The 20,504-nt window shown below is 34.3% G+C and overlaps 1 protein-coding gene across 3 annotated transcripts in view; it reads right to left on the reverse strand.

Moving 5' to 3' along the window:
• Positions 1-365: 365 nt before the first annotated feature.
• The window catches only part of Cul3 (cullin 3), an 80,834-nt gene continuing 60,695 nt past the window's right edge, over positions 366-20,504 (reverse strand). For all 3 annotated transcript variants that reach the window (XM_074071850.1, XM_020184261.2, XM_020184262.2), the window contains 6 exons: positions 20,046-20,170; positions 19,532-19,628; positions 17,689-17,823; positions 11,384-11,570; positions 4,442-4,587; positions 366-2,073 (listed from right to left, as the gene is read on the reverse strand). In XM_074071850.1, coding sequence (XP_073927951.1) covers positions 1,942-2,073; positions 4,442-4,587; positions 11,384-11,570; positions 17,689-17,823; positions 19,532-19,628; positions 20,046-20,170 — 822 coding nt within the window. In that variant the 3' untranslated portion in view covers positions 366-1,941. The remainder of the gene's footprint in view (positions 2,074-4,441; positions 4,588-11,383; positions 11,571-17,688; positions 17,824-19,531; positions 19,629-20,045; positions 20,171-20,504) is intronic.

Genomic DNA, 20,504 nt, shown 5'->3' on the forward strand with positions numbered 1-20,504 from the left:
TTTTACATCTTTCATGTTCATTAACTTGGCGATATAAGCTGTCCTATTTCCCAAGATGTCATATATTGTCTAATTGGGAATTGAGGGCAATAAAAAATTATGAAATAGGAAATGCTAATACTTTCTCTGTAGATAGAACGCACTTTCCTTATAGGAAATCCCAATGCCTGTTCCATGGCACCACCCAAGTATAGCAGAAATGTTCTGAGAAAAATGTTCAACAATAGTTTTCACTGGCGTCTTACCGCATCACAGCAAGCTAGAAAATGTAGGGATTCAGAGCTTAAGGCTTATAATTCTATGGTATAGATGGAGGCAATAAAAGCATATTTGCAAATCTAAAAGGAAAATTATAATCCAAGACGCATGGGGAAAATATTTATGTGGAATTTTTAATCCATATTAGAATTCAGTTGCTGTAACTTTACCATAAATTTCAACAGAAACCATCTTCTGAAACATACATTCTAATAAATGTATCAACAGTATTGATAGTCAACGGAGGGTTTGTTATTTTAACTTATTTGTAACATTTCATTTTTCTATTAAACAGAACTCTATAGTGGTTTGTCCCAATTACATATCTGAAACATTGTCTTATAAGAACAAAAATGAAACAAAATTAAATAAAATTGAAGATAAAAATACTCTGAAGTTAAAGCAAACTTTATCCTTGGTAGATCAATCAAGTAAAAAACATTGGTGACAGTTGGAAGCACAGGACAACTAACATGACTCTTCAGCACAAAGCACATCTTAGAAAACATGAAACGATGACTCTTTAAGCTATATATCCAAGAATCATCAGGTTTAAAAATATTGCTTAATCACTTTCCAACACAGCTGCAAGAACTGAAGATTTTGTTAAAACTATCAAGGTAATCATATTTATTGCATCTTTAGATTGCATTTTGAAACAGAAAACTAATAGTGTACCACAGCTTCACCAAAATATATATTTAAACTGTGTGTGTGTGTGTGTGGGGAAGGTAGGGACCTAAGATTTTTATAAACAAAATGTAGACTATATGTGCTTTTCAAAGGGGCTGAATTAAATATAACCAGCTGCCAACTTTGTGCTCTGACATACTTGAATTAGTGGGTATGTGTATACTAAATTCATTTATTCTTTTCTACAATAAATGAAATAAAAACACCACCCTATACAATCCACTATTAGCAGTTAAGTACAACAGCAAAAAATTATTGTACAATTTATACATACTAAAATATTTTCTTTCTCTAGAAATAACTCAGAACAAAACCTAATCATTTTAAGACTTATTTTGGGAAATCTCAAATTACAATAGGGAAAAACCAAATTAGGGTATGTAGAGTCCCAAACAAAGGTTCTTGGTCATAAGGCTATAAGATTAATAAGTGCAAGTGGTAGGATAAAGCATGCTCAAATTGTATGGTTGGGTCTTTGTATATTATTATCAAACCTTTAAATTAAGCAAGACTAGCTAAAGAAATGTCTTAAGCAGAGCAAGATAACTGAGAATTTTGCATTTTCTTCTGCCATTTTTGTTACCCAACTTACACAATGCGCAAAGTGCTAATAAGCAACACTACAGAAACACATTTACATCAACACTGAAGACCTGGGGAAATGAAATCCAACAATTTTATTTTAATGAGCTGTATTTCTAAATTTTTGTTTTTATTTTTTCCTGTTTTCATACAGTATTGAAAACAAAACGCGGCACATTCACATTTTTCCCGAGGAACTGTAAAGATGACCTCTACAGGGATAAACGTTGTAAAGCCTGAAGCTCGATCAACTGATGTTGAAAACTCTCAAAGGGAGATCTGAATGGTCTAGAACATGTACTGCAATTTAATAGAAGAGATGGTCGTCTTAATATTAATGATTTAAAAGAACTTCCCAGTCCATGCGAAGAGTACAGTTCAAGAGTAAATCAAATTTCTGAACGCATTTTATGCTACATATGTGTATACTTTGCGATCCTCAGGTGTTCGTGCCAAATATTCTCTCTCAATAAGTCCTTCGATACGTTTCTTAATGACAACTGGACTTGGTAAGAATCGAGCCTTCAGCTGCTGAGTTACCTAAAAAAAGAAGGCACAAAGACTAATTCTTACCAGAAAATTTTCTTTAACTATAGCATTTCCATATAAACACACAATTATTTTTTAATAGAACTGATATGTCATTCAGAGATCAAACTTTAGTGATTTTACTACTAAAGTTGAAAGTACAGATTAAAGGTTTTATTTAAAAATGTAATGTATGGTTAGAACACACTTTCCTTTTCATCAGAATGTGAAAGCTAAATTAGATTGGTAGTTAAATTTTATATACTACATTAGTATGTACCAGCTCTACCACTTCCTAGCTCTGGGATATCAGAGAACTGTGTGCAATTAGATGAGTTAGCAGATGCAGTGTCTTAGAACACTGCACATGTCCATTTCTCCAACTTCGATCAAGATCTTAAGTAGTAAATAAGAGGGCCACCAGAGAAGAATCTAAGCCTTTTCTGACCTCAAAGTTATACTCTTTCCAATAATCAATTCTGCCTCAAAGTTATGCTCTTTCCAATAATCAATTCTACCTCTTTCACACATAATCCATTCGCTCATAAACCAGCTTTTCTTTTACTCTGTGGATCAGGTGATTTCCCAAAGCCACAATAGACTGATGATTCTTTGAAATGTAAAATCACAGCACTTCACTCTTAATTGAAAGAATTACCCTTCTGGTACCAAAAACCTGCTCTTAAGTCACCTGAAATTCCATTCCTTTAATGCTCTTTTCTTCTAGGCTATGAATGGCTTCTTTAGATCTTTCCTCCTCATTTACAGGGACTAGCCTGCATTTCTGGTCCCTGAAGCTATACTCCCCATAACTTTCAACTCTCTTGATGCTTGTAGTCCTAGTCCATGAAAACTTAACATTCTACACCTACAGTTTCACTCTTAATCTACTACAGTTTCCTGCTGAGTAAAGGTGTAGTTCTCTTATCATTTGTGTAGGTCAGGAGTCAACAAATTGCAATCACAGGCCAAATACCAACACAAATTTATAGATTTAAGTTCAGCAAGCTGCTGCATAGCTTTCTGACAAGCTCCTTAAGTTCTTCACCTAACTGCTGTACCAGGCATAACCTCATATCCTGTTTTCCATAAGGAAAAGAGACCATTTCAGTTTGAAATTTCTCAAATTCCCCCTACTAGTTATGTACATCTATCCACACTTGTCTCCTTTCTTAGCACATAGCTCTATACCCTTTCTTGGGCTCTCAGGAGGAGACATATTCAGGAATGTCCACCATTCATCTATATATTGTCTATCCTTTCTTTTCCTAGATTTTGATATTCCCTCATCCCGTTTTATCCCCCTTTTGTTTTTAAGATTCCTTTTCCTTATCCTTAGGATTAAGTGTCTTCAATTATCTTCCCATCTAGGGGGTAAAAAAAAAGATCCAGAACCCCCCCAAATTATCACTTAATCTTCTAGTACTGTTCTCTCTCTCCCCTTTCCCATGAGCTAATATGTAAAAGCACAAGCCACTCTTCATGGTTTCCATCTCCATTTACTCCGTAAGGCACCCTTACCAGTCCAATGAAAATGTCTGGGAAAGTTAACTAGTCATCTAATTGCCAATGTCTTAAGTGTTCATTAATCTTGGTCTTTTCCTGATTTTCCAAATTACTAACAAAATTCTCTTCTTCTGCCCATGTGACATTCTCTTTATCTTTTTCACTTTTTGGCAATGCTCCCAAATTTGAACAAGCTACAGAATCACTTAAAATGCTTGCTAAATGCTAGGCCCTAACCCTAGAGTTTCTGGTTCAGGTCTGATAGAGACAGAGAATCTTTCACAGGTGATTTAATGCAGCTGGGCCAGACAGTACACCTTGAAAACCAGTGCAAAAGGCTTTCTTCCAATGTCAATGTCACATGCTGTTCTCGTTGCTCCTTACATGGTGAGGAGGGGTCTGGTCCATCACTCTTCTCCTCCTGCTCTCCATCCTGTCCCTGAGCAATTTAATCTTAGCCCATGGCTTTCACTACATTCAGATGTAGTGAATTCTCAATTCAACTTCTAACCCAAGTTTCAACTGTCCCAGATGTGTGAACGCACGACGCAGTCGACTATACAGAAGAGTGTTTACTCACACCCGGACCACCAGCAGCACCCTGCCCCCCTCCCTGCTTGGTGAAAGGGACCTACCTAACTGCCACTCAAGCCAGACATCTAAGAGGCTCAATAGGTCTTTCTTATTTCTCATTATCAGTTAGTGAACCCCATTAATTCTCTTTCAGTTATCTTTTCCCCTTTTGTTTTAAAGCTTTTAATACCAAGAGTTATGTGATGGCAGTTTCAATTAACTGAATATAGTACTTCCCTAAATTTGTTTGTATTGTTTTGCTTTTTTTTTCTGTGAACCCAGTTACTTGAAGTGTACTCACCTCTGCTACTAAAACATTGTGCTGCATCTTCTTTCTAGATTTCATTATCCGCACTATAGCAGCTTCTATCTCATGTTTCCTGTCATCATCTACTTTCTGCCTTGTTTCTTTCCTTTCTGGATCAGATTCACCTTGTTTGGCAGCAACTAAAATAGAAATAAAGGTATTTATCATAAACATAATGAAAAAAGTTGGTTTACATGAAAATACAACTTATCCACACAGAAAAATCAGTTTCAACCTCTAAACATACACACACACTTACTCAACAAATAAAATTCAGTTTTCACTTCAATTTTAAATTATTATTCTCAAAACTTAGGAATTTAATTTAGAAAGAAAATATTTCATTTTTATAGAATAATTCCTTTCTTAGAAGATAAATGATAGGTAGTTATCATCAGTAGTAAAAATGAGCAGTATACTATTTGCATTCCTTGGGATTTCCAGAGGTTTAATTAGTATTTTACCATCATCATGGCTCTAAGTTACATTTCCAAAAGTATCTCAGATAAGGTGAAATGTATTGTCACCTGCTAACTTAAAATGTAGCTGTAATCTCTAAGACATTAACAAGAGGAAAGAGCAAGTACTGTCAAGGTTCTGTTAGCTAATGCAGTAACTGAAAAGTACCATTAGGATATCAGTAAAAGGAACTCCCTAACAGTGAAATAATTCATCAATACCTCTTGCCAAAAATCTCTTTATATTCTATTGTGCAACAGTATTTTGTCACACATTTACAACACAATTATACTGTATTCCAGGCATGAGGAAAGCCTTACTTTGTCCTTCCCTATAATCTCCAAAGGAACTGCTGCAGGATGAAAGACAGAAGTCCCTTTCTTCTATGACTTTGCTTTAATTGAAGTAGCAAAGAAAGAAAACTGGTAACTTTTTGTTGTTGTTATTTGGTCACTAAAGGAGGTAGATGTGAAATTTCTGGAAGAAGAAATTGGAAAGTTTAAAAAAAAAAAAAAAAGCACACGGAACATTGCTGACTTAGGCATGGGCACAGCCATGAGATAGTAGACTTAATTTAGAAGATCACTCTGGTGTGTACAACCATTCATTTTCTAATTAGAACCCTTGAATAAATACACTGCTTTCAGTGTCATTTGCTAAGATAATCAGTATCTTAGCAAGAAAGAATAAAACTAGACAAAAAGTCTGCACAAAGGAAGAATAATGCTTTTCCATTGACAAAATAGCCAATGTCATGGGAAAAAAAAAGATACTGGCGTAGATTAAATGGAACTAAGGAAATATTAAAATAAACTGTAATTTGGAAACCTTGATACAATCTTGGATCCAAAAACTAGACATAAAAGGAATTTTTGAGACAACCGAGACCATATAAATGTGAGTGATATACAGATAATGTGGAATTATTGTCTTGAGTGTGAAGTATCATGGTGATATAGAGTATTATAATGATGGTCTAAGGAGATGTACTGAAGTATTTGGAAGTGTTAAGACATTTGTGAATTACAGTGATGTTAAAAATACATATTTATGTGGATACACACACACACACAGAAGGGGAAGAGAGAAAGCAAATGTGGCAACATTTAATTTTTTTTTTATCTATTTGTTATTATTTTATTTTACTCATATGTGCATAGAGTGTTTGGGTCATTTCTCCCAGGGCAACAGTTTAAAGATTGTTTAGGTAAATGTAGATCATACCCATACTGACTGATGTCCATTATTGTTTTTTCGCCTTTGTGGGTTTCAAAATATTTAAAATAAAAAGTTGGAGAGAAAAAAGAAATAATTATTTTAAACAATCCATTTGGCCAACTGGAATTGGTTACCTAAACAGGTGTACTCAGGAACACGCAGTCATATATCTGCATTATGTTTTTGAAAACTGTGAGTACAGAAGTTCATTCCTAGATCGAGTGTTAAGATAGTACTGTGCACCAAGGGGAGTGTAACAGAAGGTGCTTGAATATGTGTCTACATATGCATCTGTATGTACGCTGGTGGGGGGAAGCCTAAGAAGGCAAGTGGAGATGGTGATGGATATGAGAATGCTGGTGACTTACCATGAACCTCATTCTTTTTAAAATTAAAAAGTAAAAACTTATTTGCTGAAATTTATATTGATGACAATAGAAAAAAGCAGAACAAATATATATCTGAGTTATCTGATTATATTACTGAGCCTTTGACAATTTAAGAAAACTGATTTGGTTTTAATATTCATTACCAAAGAGAAAGTTTTCACTTAAAATATTGGTGCCAACATCACCTAAGAACATTCCAAAATGAAAAACATTTCTTACAGAATTTTATCACTGAAAAGAACTTTAAGAGATCATCCAGACAAATTCTTCATGACTGGATTTTATCATACCTAATGTATCACACATGTACATGCATGCTCACGTACACACAAAAAGCATGTATGCACACTTAACAGCAAAACTAAAACTCATGAAGAGATTGGTTTTTTTGATAATACTATACCCTCCCTATAACATTATGCTGGACATGACAGAAACTGGGATTACAAGGACAACTAATTTATGATAAGCAAGATGAAGCTAGGTAATTCAGATGTCTATCTGCACATATTTCCCCCCAAACCTAAGATACAAGGGAGCCCTGAAATCTAAAACCTGTTTCTGTCAAAATCTAGTCATACATATTGCACTGGAGGAAAAATGAAATTTTATTTCATGATACTCATTAACATTTTTGTTTTTTAACATACATGATGATTTCAATAATACGGTTTTTAACTATGGGACAAAGGAATCAAGACTTTAATAGAAACCATTCTGCTTCACAAATCACGCATACAGAATCAAAAAGGTCAGAAAGGAAAACAAAAGTGTAGTCATTAAGAAATATTATTCTAAAGCCCTGTTTTATTACATTTATATTAACTGCAATGGATAAATTAGTAGTACTAGTACTAGTTTTGAAACCACGTAGCAAAATGCATATTAGTTTTAAACACAGGCAAGAAAGGGTTGCCTATTTTTCTATCTAAATGCATAGACCCCTGGCAAACCTGACTAAAATGAGGAGAGAAAAAACCCAAATTAGTAGAATTAGGAATGCAAAAGAGGAGATAACAACAAACACCATGGAAGTCCAGGAAATCATCAGAGACTACTTTGAGAACCTATATTCAAATAAATTTGAAAATCTTAAAGAAATGGACAGATTTCTAGATACATATGATCATCCAAAACTGAACCAAGAGGAAATTAATCACCTGAATAGACCTATAACACAAAATGAAATTGAAGCAGCAATCAAGAGTCTCCCCAAAAAGAAAAGTCCAGGACCTAATGGATTCTCTGCTGAATTCTATCAGACCTTTAAAGAAGAACTGATACCAACCCTCCTTAAACTGTTCCACGAAATACAAAGGGAAGGAAAACTGCCAAACACATTTTATGAATCCAGTATTACACTTATCCCAAAACCAGGCAAAGACACCTCCAAAAAGGAGAACTATAGGCCAATCTCCTTAATGAACATTGATGCAAAAATCCTCAACAAAATAATGGCAAACCGAATTCAGCAACACATCAAAAAGATTATTCACCATGACCAAGTAGCCTTCATCCCAAGGATGCAGGGGTGGTTCAACATACGAAAATCAATAAACGTAATAAACCACATTAACAGAAGCAAAGACAAAAACCACTTGATCATCTCAATAGATGCAGAAAAAGCCTTTGATAAGATCCAACATCATTTCATGATAAAAGCTCTAAGAAAACTAGGAATAGAAGGAAAGTTCCTCAACATTATAAAAGCTATATATGACAAACCTACAGCCAGAATTATACTTAACGGAGAAAAACTGATACCATTCCCTCTAAAATCAGGAACCAGACAAGGATGCCCACTATCTCCACTCCTATTCAACATAGTACTGGAATTCCTAGCCAGAGCAATTAGGCAAGAAGAAGGAATAAAAGGAATACAAATAGGTAAAGAAACTGTCAAAATATCCCTATTTGCAGACGACATGATCCTATACCTTAAAGACCAAAAAAACTCTACTCAGAAGCTTCTAGACATCATCAATAGCTACAGCAAGGTAGCAGGATATAAAATCAACATAGAAAAATCATTAGCATTTCTATACACTAACAATGAGCAAACTGAAAAAGAATGTATGAAAACAATTCCATTTACAATAGCCTCAAAAAAAATCAAATACCTAGGTGTAAACCTAACAAAAGATGTGAAAGACCTCTACAAGGAAAACTATACACTTCTGAAGAAAGAGATTGAGGAAGGCTATAGAAAGTGGAGAGATCTCCCATGCTCATGGATTGGTAGAATCAACATAGTAAAAATGTCGATACTCCCAAAAGTAATCTACATGTTTAATGCAATTCCCATCAAAATTCCAATGACATTCATTAAAGAGATTGAAAAATCTACTGTTAAATTTATATGGAAACACAAGAGGCCACGAATAGCCAAGGCAACACTCAGTCAAAAGAACAATGATGGACGTATCACAATACCTGACTTCAAACTATATTACAAAGCAATAACAATAAAAACAGCATGGTACTGGCACAAAAACAGACATGAAGACCAGTGGAACAGAATAGAGGACCCAGATATGAAGCCACACAACTATGAGCAACTTATCTTTGACAAAGGAGCTAAAAATATACGATGGAGAAATAGCAGCCTCTTCAACAAAAACTGCTGGGAAAACTGGTTAGCAGTCTGCAAAAAACTGAAACTAGATCCATGTATATCACCCTATACCAAGATTAACTCAAAATGGATCAAGGATCTTAATATCAGACCCCAAACTCTTAAGTTGATACAGGAAAGAGTAGGAAATACTCTGGAGTTAGTAGGTATAGGTAAGAACTTTCTCAACGAAACCCCAGCAGCACAGCAACTAAGAGATAGCATAGATAAATGGGACCTCATAAAGCTAAAAAGCTTCTGTTCATCAAAAGAAATGGTCTCTAAACTGAAGAGAACACCCACAGAGTGGGAGAAAATATTTGCCAGCTATACATCAGACAAAGGACTGATAACCAGAATATATAGGGAACTGAAAAAACTAAATTCTCCCAAAACTAATGAACCAATAAAGAAATGGGCAAGTGAACTAAACAGAACTTTCTCAAAAGAACAAATTCAAATGGCCAGAAAACACATGAAAAAATGCTCACCATCTCTAGCAATAAAGGAAATGCAAATTAAAACCACGCTAAGATTTCACCTCACCCCTGTTAGAATAGCCATCATCAGCAACACCACCAACAACAGGTGTTGGCGAGGATGCGGGAAAAAGGAACCCTCTTACACTGTTGGTGGGAATGTAGACTAGTACAACCACTCTGGAAAAATATTTGGAGGCTACTTAAAAAGCTAGACATCGATCTACCATTTGATCCAGCAATACCACTCTTGGGGATATACCCAAAAGACAGTGACACAGGTTACTCCAGAGGCACCTGCACACCCATGTTTATTGCTGCACTATTCACAATAGCCAAGTTATGGAAACAGCCAAGATGCCCCACCACTGACAAATGGATTAAGAAAATGTGGTATCTATACACAATGGAATTTTATGCAGCCATGAAGAAGAACGAAATGTTATCATTCGCTGGTAAATGGATGGAACTGGAGAACATCATTCTGAGTGAGGTCAGCCTGGCCCAAAAGACCAAAAATCGTATGTTCTCCCTCATATGTGGACATTAGATCAAGGGCAAACACAACAAGGGGATTGGACTATGAGCACATGATAAAAGCGAGAGCACACAAGGGAGGGGTGAGGATAGGTAAGACACCTAAAAAACTAGCTAGCATTTGTTGCCCTTAACGCAGAGAAACTAAAGCAGATACCTTAAAGCAACTGAGGCCAATAGGAAAAGGGGAACAGGTACTAGAGAAAAGGTTAGATCAAAAAGAATTAACCTAGAAGGTAACACCCACGCACAGGAAATCAATGTGAGTCAATGCCCTGTATAGCTATCCTTATCTCAACCAGCAAAAACCCTTGTCCCTTCCTGTTATTGCTTATACTCTCTCTACAACAAAATTAGAAATAAGGGCAAAATAGTTTCTGCTGGGTATTGGGGGGGGGGAGGGAGGTGGCGGAGTGGGTGGTAAGGGAGGGGGAGGGGGCAGGGGGGAGAAATGAACCAAGCCTTGTACGCACATATGAATAATAAAATAGTAACAATTAAAAAAAAAGGGGGGTGCCTATTTTTCTATCTAAGTGCATAGAAACACCAAAGTCTTACATCATGGGGTTTTGTTGGGGGCGGGGCGGGGGGGAGGGCGATACTGAGGATTGAACTCAGGGCCTACCACTTGCTAGGCGAGCACTCTATCACTTGAGCCACTCCGGTAGCCCAAGTCTGACTTTGCATCAAGTCTATGATGAATAGTATTTTCACTATCAACTTAAAAGTAAGACTGTACTAAAGACACTGTTTAAAACAGTGTCCTTTCTGTTTAAAATTAAGAGTAAATACTGGTTTTAAGATTTTAAAATTTTGAAAATATTTATTAACATAAGTAGCTATATCTAAAGATCAAATTTTGTAGTTAACTCCCAATTTTGAAAAATGTGTAAAATTGCATTAAAAATTTACTTTTACTAATTAGTTAGCCAGTTAAAAACAGTACTAACATGTTCACAAAATTGTTTTTCACTTGTTGAGAAACATAAAGTACACTGTTCACACTATGAATTACTTTTAAAAGTTCTTACTGTACTTGGATTCAACAGCATTCTGACTCAGACACGTATCAAAATAAGAGTTGCTTTGCTTCTCATGCCTAAGTATCACACAACAGCATGAGTATTACTTTTGTTAACAATGAAAAGCATTACTTTTTAAAGAAAGAAATCTAACACATGACTTTTTTCTACAGAGAAAATACATAATTCATTAAGAGGAAAAAAATAATTCCAGATACCTGTTTGAATCTTGACTCTGTGTAGTTTGGACGTGAACTGATCATTAACTGTAAATATGTGACCATTTTCTATTTCCTTTGACTTTGGTTCTTTTGTAAGAACCCGCTGTGTTGGTTTGCCACAGGCAAGGGACTGTAGGGCTCTAACAAGTTCTCTTTCGGGGATATCTGTCTCTTGTTGAATTTCCTGAAATTTCAACAAATCAACATAATTAGACTTTTCAAAGTAGATTAGTTAATTAGCTAGTAAACTAACGAACTAGAGGTAATCCCATTAAAGAAATAATTTACAACCAAGAATCCCCTGACTATCATGACTCATTACTAAAGTATCAATATATGAACAAACTAGAGGAAAACGTGATTCGAAAGACACACAGATTTTTGTCCAGGAAATATAATAACTACTCTAAATGCCACCCACAGCCATTATTAGGAATTTGCTTCAGTTTCAGGTAAAAGTAAACTGTTAAACATGTTTGTTAGTTTAAGAAATACTTTACCATCTTCTTTCCAAGTTTACCCACACTACTGTATTGCTTAGCAATTTCTTTCATAGTAAGGAACAACATAAACCTTTGCTCAGGCCTTCCATCATAAAATCAAATTTAGAACTCAAGTTGACCATACTGCCTGTGTGGCCAAATGAAAAATTTAAAACCTGGAAACTAACACAGAGCATGAAAACCAGTAAATCTGCCTTGAAGTTCAGGTAATAACTTTTGCTACACATGAGTAACATATAATACTCAGAGGAAAAAAAAGAAAAAGAAAAGTAGGTCAATAGGACAGCAAGAGAGGTGTACACTTGACTTAGCCCTTATGTATCTATGGGAACATGTGATTGACTAACAGTAAGGATTCAGACAAATGTGAATTTCAGTGCACTAGCACATTCCTCTGCTTCAAATAATCTGTGATTATGTATTTACTACTATTTTAGACATTTCAATTACTATACAAGTTAATCTCAGAAAATTAAATGGGTGCCATTAATTATTAGAATAGAAATGGTAATTATTATGCACATGATAAAATGACCTACTTACGTGTTTTAATCACTATTCAACTATATTCAAAGAACTAGAAACACCTTCCTAGTGATATTTTAAAATTATGATAATTCCAGATTAAGTATGGCAACTCACTAGGTAACCTTTTACTACCCATCTCTACATGCACATTTTAATACAAACACATCCACTTACATACCAGTTATTCGTGAAAAACTGAATTGGAATCCTAACATGGGACTTTTTTCTAAAAATTTTTTTTCAGATTTTCCATGTGAGAAAAGAGATTAGAGCTACAGGGAATTCTGTACTGTTCTGTCATGGTACAGAGGAAGAATGTGACTGTTGTACATGCATTTATGACTTTGAACATAACAGGTTTTATAAAGCAGATTTCTATGAATGCATTTTCTTCCTCAAAATTATAAACATTTTGTATTTGATGGATACTAACAAACTGTCCTTTAAGTTGCTTAAAAAGTTAACCCCAAAACAATAGTGCATGAGTATCCATTTCTTCACACATTCTTCAACACCAGATTTTTTTTTGTTTTGTCTATGGATCAGACTAAAAATGGTATTTTAATTTGTATTTCCAGGATCACTGGAAAATCATTTTATATTTTCAGAATATCTAACTCTTCTTTTATGTTTGTCTATTTATATTCCTTGCACATTCTTCTACTCAATTATTTTGTATTGATTTGTTGGTGCTATTATCTTTCATCTTTTGATAACACATCAGATGGATGTTTCACTATTTTTCATAGTTAACATTTGCTAGTCTTTCCTTTAGTGGATTTTGCTATAGGTTTCTTTTAAAAGCCCATTCTCCAATTAAGAGTATTAAAATATTCTATATATTCTTCTATTGCTTTTGAAGACTTATGTTTGTATTTTGATTTTCACATCTATCTAGGATTTAATCTTGTATGTGTGACATATGGAACTAAGGTCCCCATACTACCCCCCTTCCATCCATACTTCATTTGCTTTTGTTGTCTTCCTGGTATATGTCTTCTACATTTCTTGTTAGAATGGTTACTAGGAAGGTACATCCTTTTCCTCATGCCATTTCCTGATGAATGCTGGTTTATAGGAAATATGATTTTAGATAGAACTCTTCTCAGTGAATGCTTTCAGTTGAATTGTTACAAATTTCTAAGTTGGCAATCATATGTTTACAAATTTAAAAAATGTTGTCAATTCCTTCCTGATAGTTATAAATTTCACTCTTTTTTCTTTTGTTAGTTTCTTAGGACCTGCAGTGAAAGGTATAATAGTAGTAGCAGAGGTAGGTATTCTTACCTTATTTCTGACTTTCATAAGGTATCTAGTATTTTACTACTAACTACTGTTCTGCTTAAACCTATCATTAATAGAACTTCCTAACAGTAAGGGCACTTCATCCTATTGTTTGGTGGCTAAGAGTCCCACATTTAAGGAACTGGGACTGACTTTTTAAAAAACAACTTTGTAAATCTATAAAGATCATCAATTACTTAATTTTACTATTATTGAATTTTAAATAACTGTCTTTTAGCAAAATTCCTTATGTGAGCCCATCTTTGTATTCCAAGGACGTAAACACAGTGCATCATTCTTTCAAGACACTACTGAGTATGATTTATTATTATTTTACCTAAGATTTATGCATTTACAGTAGCTCCTCCGTTGCTTGCTTTTTGGTATTTTCCTTGTTCAGTTTTGGTAATAAGGTTATGACAGCTATCTGAATTTCTCAAAAGAAATATGTATATTTTTATTTCTGAGTCCAAAGTGCTTTGAACAGCTTTCAATTTAAACTTACTAATTGTGTTATTCAAACCATCTATATCCTGCTCTTAATTATCTAGTTAATAGATTTAAAAGGAATTTCTAAGATTGCAGAATTATTTATTTCTCCATGTATGTCCAATCAGTTTCCCTTACATATTGTGAAGCTACACCAAAAATGATTATGATAAATTCTTTATGAAATATTTAGTGGTTTTCTGTTTCAATTTTGTCTGAGATTAAGGTCCATAATTAGCCTTTACATTTGAAAGTATAAAACAGAACATCAACAAAATGCATACCTTTTTCAAAACTAAATGCTACTTATTAAAACCCAAGGTATTAGATTACTACTGTATATGTTTCTTATTTTTAGCGGTCTTAGATCACAATAAACTTTGACTCATGCAAAACTTTTATAAAAAGAGGAAAAGACTTCAGCATCCTTACTACTATGGGCTTAATTTGATAATACAAACTAATCCACATGTTATAGTCTATAACGACTCTATCATGTTTTAACCCTGTGTGATTCTCCCACCCTTTCAGGTCTTGGAAGACCACACAAATAAGGAAGAGATAATATGTGATATCCAAGGCTTAAAACTGTAATGATACTATAGTTTCTGCCTGGGACACTAAGACTGCTTACTCTGGGGAAACCTAGTTACCAGGAAGTGAGGACAATCAAACAGCCAAATAGAAAGGCCTATGTGAGACAAACTAAGAACAGATAGAACAAATTTCCCACCTTGGAAATATGTTCTTCAGCCCCAAACAATTAGACAACTGTAGCCCAAACTAATATCTAAATGCAACCTCAAGAAGACCCCAAGCAGCTGGGATGTAACTCGGTGGTACAGTGCTGCTTGCCTAGCATGTGCGAGGTTGTGGATTCGATCCTAGCACCAAAAAGAGAAGACAAAAAAAACTGAAGACCCGAAGCAGTACCATACTGAGCTCTTCCCAAATCCCTAAATCACAGAAACCACAAGAAATAATAAACTGTTAGTGGATGTTGTAAATCACAAAGTTTTGAGATTTAGTATGTAGCAACTATGCCAACATAAATATTAAATAAATATTAACATAAAGATAAGCTTCCATTAAAATTACTAAATACTTGTAACCACCTCTTCTAATCTGAAGATTCTATGAAAGAACTAGCTAATGAAACTTTGACAGACTGACTGTAAAGTAACAAACGATGGAAGTAAAAATAAATTTCCTGAGTCTTCTCATAATGGATTTGAGGTGTGAACACCAGCAAGCTTTGGAGTCACAGACATGGATTGCCTGGCTATCTACATACACTATGCTCTGGCTTCTGGTTTGTGATAATGCTAAAACTGGCAACATTAGAGGAATTTTCTACTTAAATTTTACCTTCTATTTAATATTTGCTCACTAGCATTAATGATTCCAAGCCAGTTGGAAAAAGTAAAGTTTGAATCACTAAAACTTATAGTGTTGGAAAATGAATTGATTTTTTTTTCAGATATCCCATTATTTTTCCAGCTCTTTATAAACTAGGACTCTGAAAATTAGACTTAGCAGTTATCAAGTAACGTATTTTGCTAAACATGTATTACCCATGAGAGCTGAAGTTTGAAAATACAAGAAAACAGCTGTTGAAGGTAATTCCAACTCTGTTTAAAAAACCTTGTATAGAAATCTGAGTAAAATACTCAATATTCTTGGGACTCAATCACACATAACGACTGGGTACATAAAAATTAAAGTTATTTCCCAGGTAAGAAACACCTGATAAATATAAACAGAAAAACCTCTTGACTTAGTCACTGAACTAAAACACTTGGGTTTAAAACATATCCTTTAAACTCATCACAGAAAACTGGTCATCTCTTAATTATGTTCAGCATATAAATGGGAGCATGGAGATTAGTACTAAAATAAGTCTAAAATTTAATCTTCTTACTCTTCATTTCAAATTCATTTTTTCTTCCTATGTCTATGTGTACCTGAAAACTGCCTTTAAATTAAGTATAAATATAGTAGTAACTTTAAAAGCATTTCAAAATACTCATTATTTTAAATTTAAACTCAAGAGTCTCAAGATTTTCATTTCAACCCCAGGAGGTCCTTTAAAGACACAGGAAAAGGTTAACTGAATTTAAGGTAATGAAAGAATCATTTGATGGGGAAGAAAGAAAAGGAAAAAGGAAATAAAAGCAAGCATATTACAATAATTTGTTATTCTAAGTGAAAAATGAGTGCAATAGAAATTTGACTATTCTATCAAAGACAATGTAAAATTGGCACAAGGACACAGAAATCAAAGAAACAGACATACCCACCCATTTATGACCAATTGTTTTTCAAAAAGGTGCCATGATAATTCAACAGGAAAAAAATGTTTTCAACAAATGATACTAGAATGAACAACAGACTATGTGTGAGGATTTAATTAACACCTACCATATAAAAAATTATGATTGCACACCTAAGTTTAAAAGCTAAAATTATAAAATGCCTAGAAGAAAACGTAGAAGCAAATCTTTGCAATTTCAGGGTAATAATAATTTCTTAGGGCACCAAAAGAGTGAACTATAAAAAGAAAAAAATGACTTACTGAACTGTCAATGTCAAAAAATTCTGCTTAAAAGATACCATGAAAAAACAAGCAATAGACTGAAGATTCACAGCACAAATGCTGACAAAATACTTGTATCAAGAATTTATAAAGCACTTTTATAGTTTAGTAATAGTTCAAAAAAGCTATGAACAGATATCTAACCAAAAAATATCTAAGTGGCTAATAAAAGATGCTAACATCATTAGTCATTTAAGAAAAATTACACGCCAACTAAAATTTCTAAAACTAAAGACCACAGAGGATGTGGACTAACTGGACCTCTTTTTCACTGCTGGTAGGAATACAAAGTGGTACAACTGCTGTGGGACAGTATGGCAGTTTCTTAAAAAGTTAGACATACAGCTCTACTCATAACAGCCCAAATCTTGTACCAACCCAAGTGCTCTTCAAGTGATCCGGTACAGAAAATACAGCACATCCATATAATAGAACACTGAGCAGTAAAAAGAATGAACTACTGACACCATACACTAGGAATGAATCTCAAAAAATACTGTACTATATGAAAGAGGCTGGGCACAAACACCACATATTATATGATTCTTTAAAAAGCAGATCACTGGTTACCTGGGGCTAGGGTGGTAGAAGAGAACTGATTATAAATGATTAAAAGAAATATGGGGTGGTATTTGTGACTGTAGTAATAATTACGGAGGAGCAATGTTTCAAGCTCATCATATTATGTACTTATATGGGGTTTTTAATATGAAAATTGTATTTCAATAATGCTGACTTAAAAAACAAACAAACAAAACAACCCAGTAACATATCATGTTCACACATAGTCCACGTTTACACACTTTTCGCTAAAGGTATTCAAAGAGATTCTCTTAAGGTTACTCCAACAAGAATTAGAAGTAATACAACTGGTTAAAATGCACATAACCACAACCCATTACCTCAAATGTGTACTTTTCTCGATTATTAAAGAGCATTAATATGGTCATCTGGAAAGTGGAGACTTGCAATATGTGCTTTCGTGTATTAGAGCCAGTTACTTGTGCCCCTCCAACACCAACTTCAGATCCATCTTCCTGTTTGATTTAAAAAAAAAAAAAGTAAACGAAATTATCTCCTAATAACTTTAACAGTATGTTTTCAGAACTCCTGTAATCTCCAGCCACCCTCCCTGGCAACAATACTATATAGCTCCTTCCTATATAAAAAGTCAATCTACACACACGCAGTTTTTACTTAGGACTATCCATTCCCCCATCATGTGAACATTTTAATGTTGCTAAGTAATTAATCAACAATTCTCTAATTTAAAGCTAAAATTACCATAGCAGTGCACAGAAGGATGACAATAAATGCACATATGAAACACCACTGCTGTTACATCACCACCAAAAGTAATAGGGTTAGGTTTCTTTTTGTTTGATTTGACTATAGTAAAAGATCAAAAAGTAACGTAGACCAAGGAGAGAAAACTGCCATTCTCAAACCTGTTCCTGATCTGAGATTTAAAGTAGAGCCTTATATCCTCAATAATTAGCACTAACGCTACTAAGTGCATGTTAAAAAAAGAAAAAAACCCTACTGATCAGATTAATAAACCTTCAAGAAATACTATTTAGAATGACCTCTCCTTAAAAAAAAAAAAAAAAAGAAAAAGAGTAATTTTTTTTTTTCCTGTACTGGGGTTTGAACTCAGGACCTTGCCCTTGCTAGGCAGGCGCTATGCCACTGGCCTTTGTTGTGTTAGTTATTTTTCGAATAGGGTCTTATGTTTGCTAGGATGGCCTGAACCACAATCCTATCACTTCTGCCTCCCATGTAGCAAAGATGCTAGTCAGGCAATATCATGCCTACCTTATTGGCTGAGATGGAGGGGCGGGGGGAATGTCTCACTAACTTTTTGTCCAGGCTAGACTAGAACCACGATCCTCCCAAACTCTACCTCCAGAGCAGCTACGATTACAGAAGTAAGCCACCGCACCAGCTAAAAGTCTAAACTTTAGTCTCAGCCTTCCCACTCATGCTTAAATACACAATAGTGTCAAATATTATTCACTAAATAAACTGTAAAGGATTTTCCCATTTCACTATGAAAACTACAGTATTTATACACACTTTCAACAATACTGTATTTCATTGTTATAGCAACTCATCACATAAAAGTATAAGATTCTAATTAAAATCTAAAATAAAACTCTTAATTGCTGTTTATTTTTCTTCAATCATCTTCTAGAAGCTTAGTATCAATTTTCAATTTTAAGGCAAATGATTGATTTGATTCATACCAAGTAATGAAAAAAAAAACATATTCTAAGCTTCACAACTACTTTTTAAAGAGGAAAACAAAAACTGTGCATTACTAATTCTTTTTAAATGATTCCACTAACATTTGTCCATCTCACAAATCTCAACTGTTAAAACTTTCATGGTTTTGACTTATTAGAAATAAGGATTCTAAGAGACAGAATTTTGAAAAGGGGCCCATGGCTTTGTATGCCCTCAAACCAACTTCTATCATACTATTTTACACACTACAGTCTTAAGTTTAATTTTAAAAATGAAATATGTAATTAATCTTACCTTATTACTTAAGGAAGCCTACTGGTATAATCATATTTTCAAATGAAGTTAGCAAGTGAAAGAACAGAGGTAATAAAACAAAAATTTTTAACATATGAGATAGGTAAAGTAAGAGAAACAGTTGACAGAGATCAACATAAATCACAAATGAATTCTGTAAGCGCATATGAAGTTATTCAGTATGTTCAAATTATCAGTATTTACCTTTTTAACTGGACCATAAAAGGTGGCATTGAGATCTGCAGAACCCATATGATGCTGGAGTGTGAGCTGTCGCCCACTGTGTTTGGCTAAGTAGAACCTTGGGAAAAATCAAACCAGGTTTTAGAGAATCATACACTTACACATAGGAAATAGCAAACTAGATGATAACGACCCATTATCAGCATACTAAGTGATTTTGTACACTTTGCTCCATCCTACCGCTCAGACTGTTGTTCATGATATCAGCTTCACAGTAACCCAAAATTAATTTATCCTAAGCCAGTGGCAGACATTTACTGTACCAAAATACCCTAATAACTATCCACTAATGCTGTATCAATAAAATACTCCTCTGAAAAGCTTTTTGCAACTCATTCTTAACATACTAAAAAATAAACTCTCCTTCAAAATGAGGTTAAAAATGAAGTATATTCATCCTCAATTAGGAACACCATTAATGCTAAAATCGATTTCAATTGCAGGCAATTATTTATACAGTCTCATTTATGTTTACCTTCTGAATATCTCAAAAGCGTGTCTGGGTGCTGGTGGGATGTTGCACTTTGGTGTGGCTGACTGAGTGGGCCAATATCCCGTTGTGAGAACCCGGACTGTGAGATCAACACCACCTAAAGACACCTACACAAAACAGAAACAGTCCCCTAAAATTAACTAGAATTTGTTCCATATAGACTCTGTTAGAATTATTAAAGTATCAATATCAAAGTGGTTATCTCCATGGTCCAACATCTGGCAAATAAGACAGATCTTCTTAAAGTTTGGACCTATCTAGTATTTTCCAAAGTTTAACTATCCTGGCAAATAATTATAATTACCACTTAAGATGTTAAAAATATTGATTGAACAAAGGATAATTCTTAGCATGTGAAGAAAGCTGGGTATCATTGAGAATGACAAAATTTTGGTCTTTCAGGTTTTTTTTTTTTTTAAATAAAATGCAATGAGTCCTATC

This window comes from Castor canadensis, chromosome 4 (genome assembly GCF_047511655.1).
Source record: "Castor canadensis chromosome 4, mCasCan1.hap1v2, whole genome shotgun sequence".
NCBI lineage: Eukaryota > Metazoa > Chordata > Mammalia > Rodentia > Castoridae > Castor > Castor canadensis.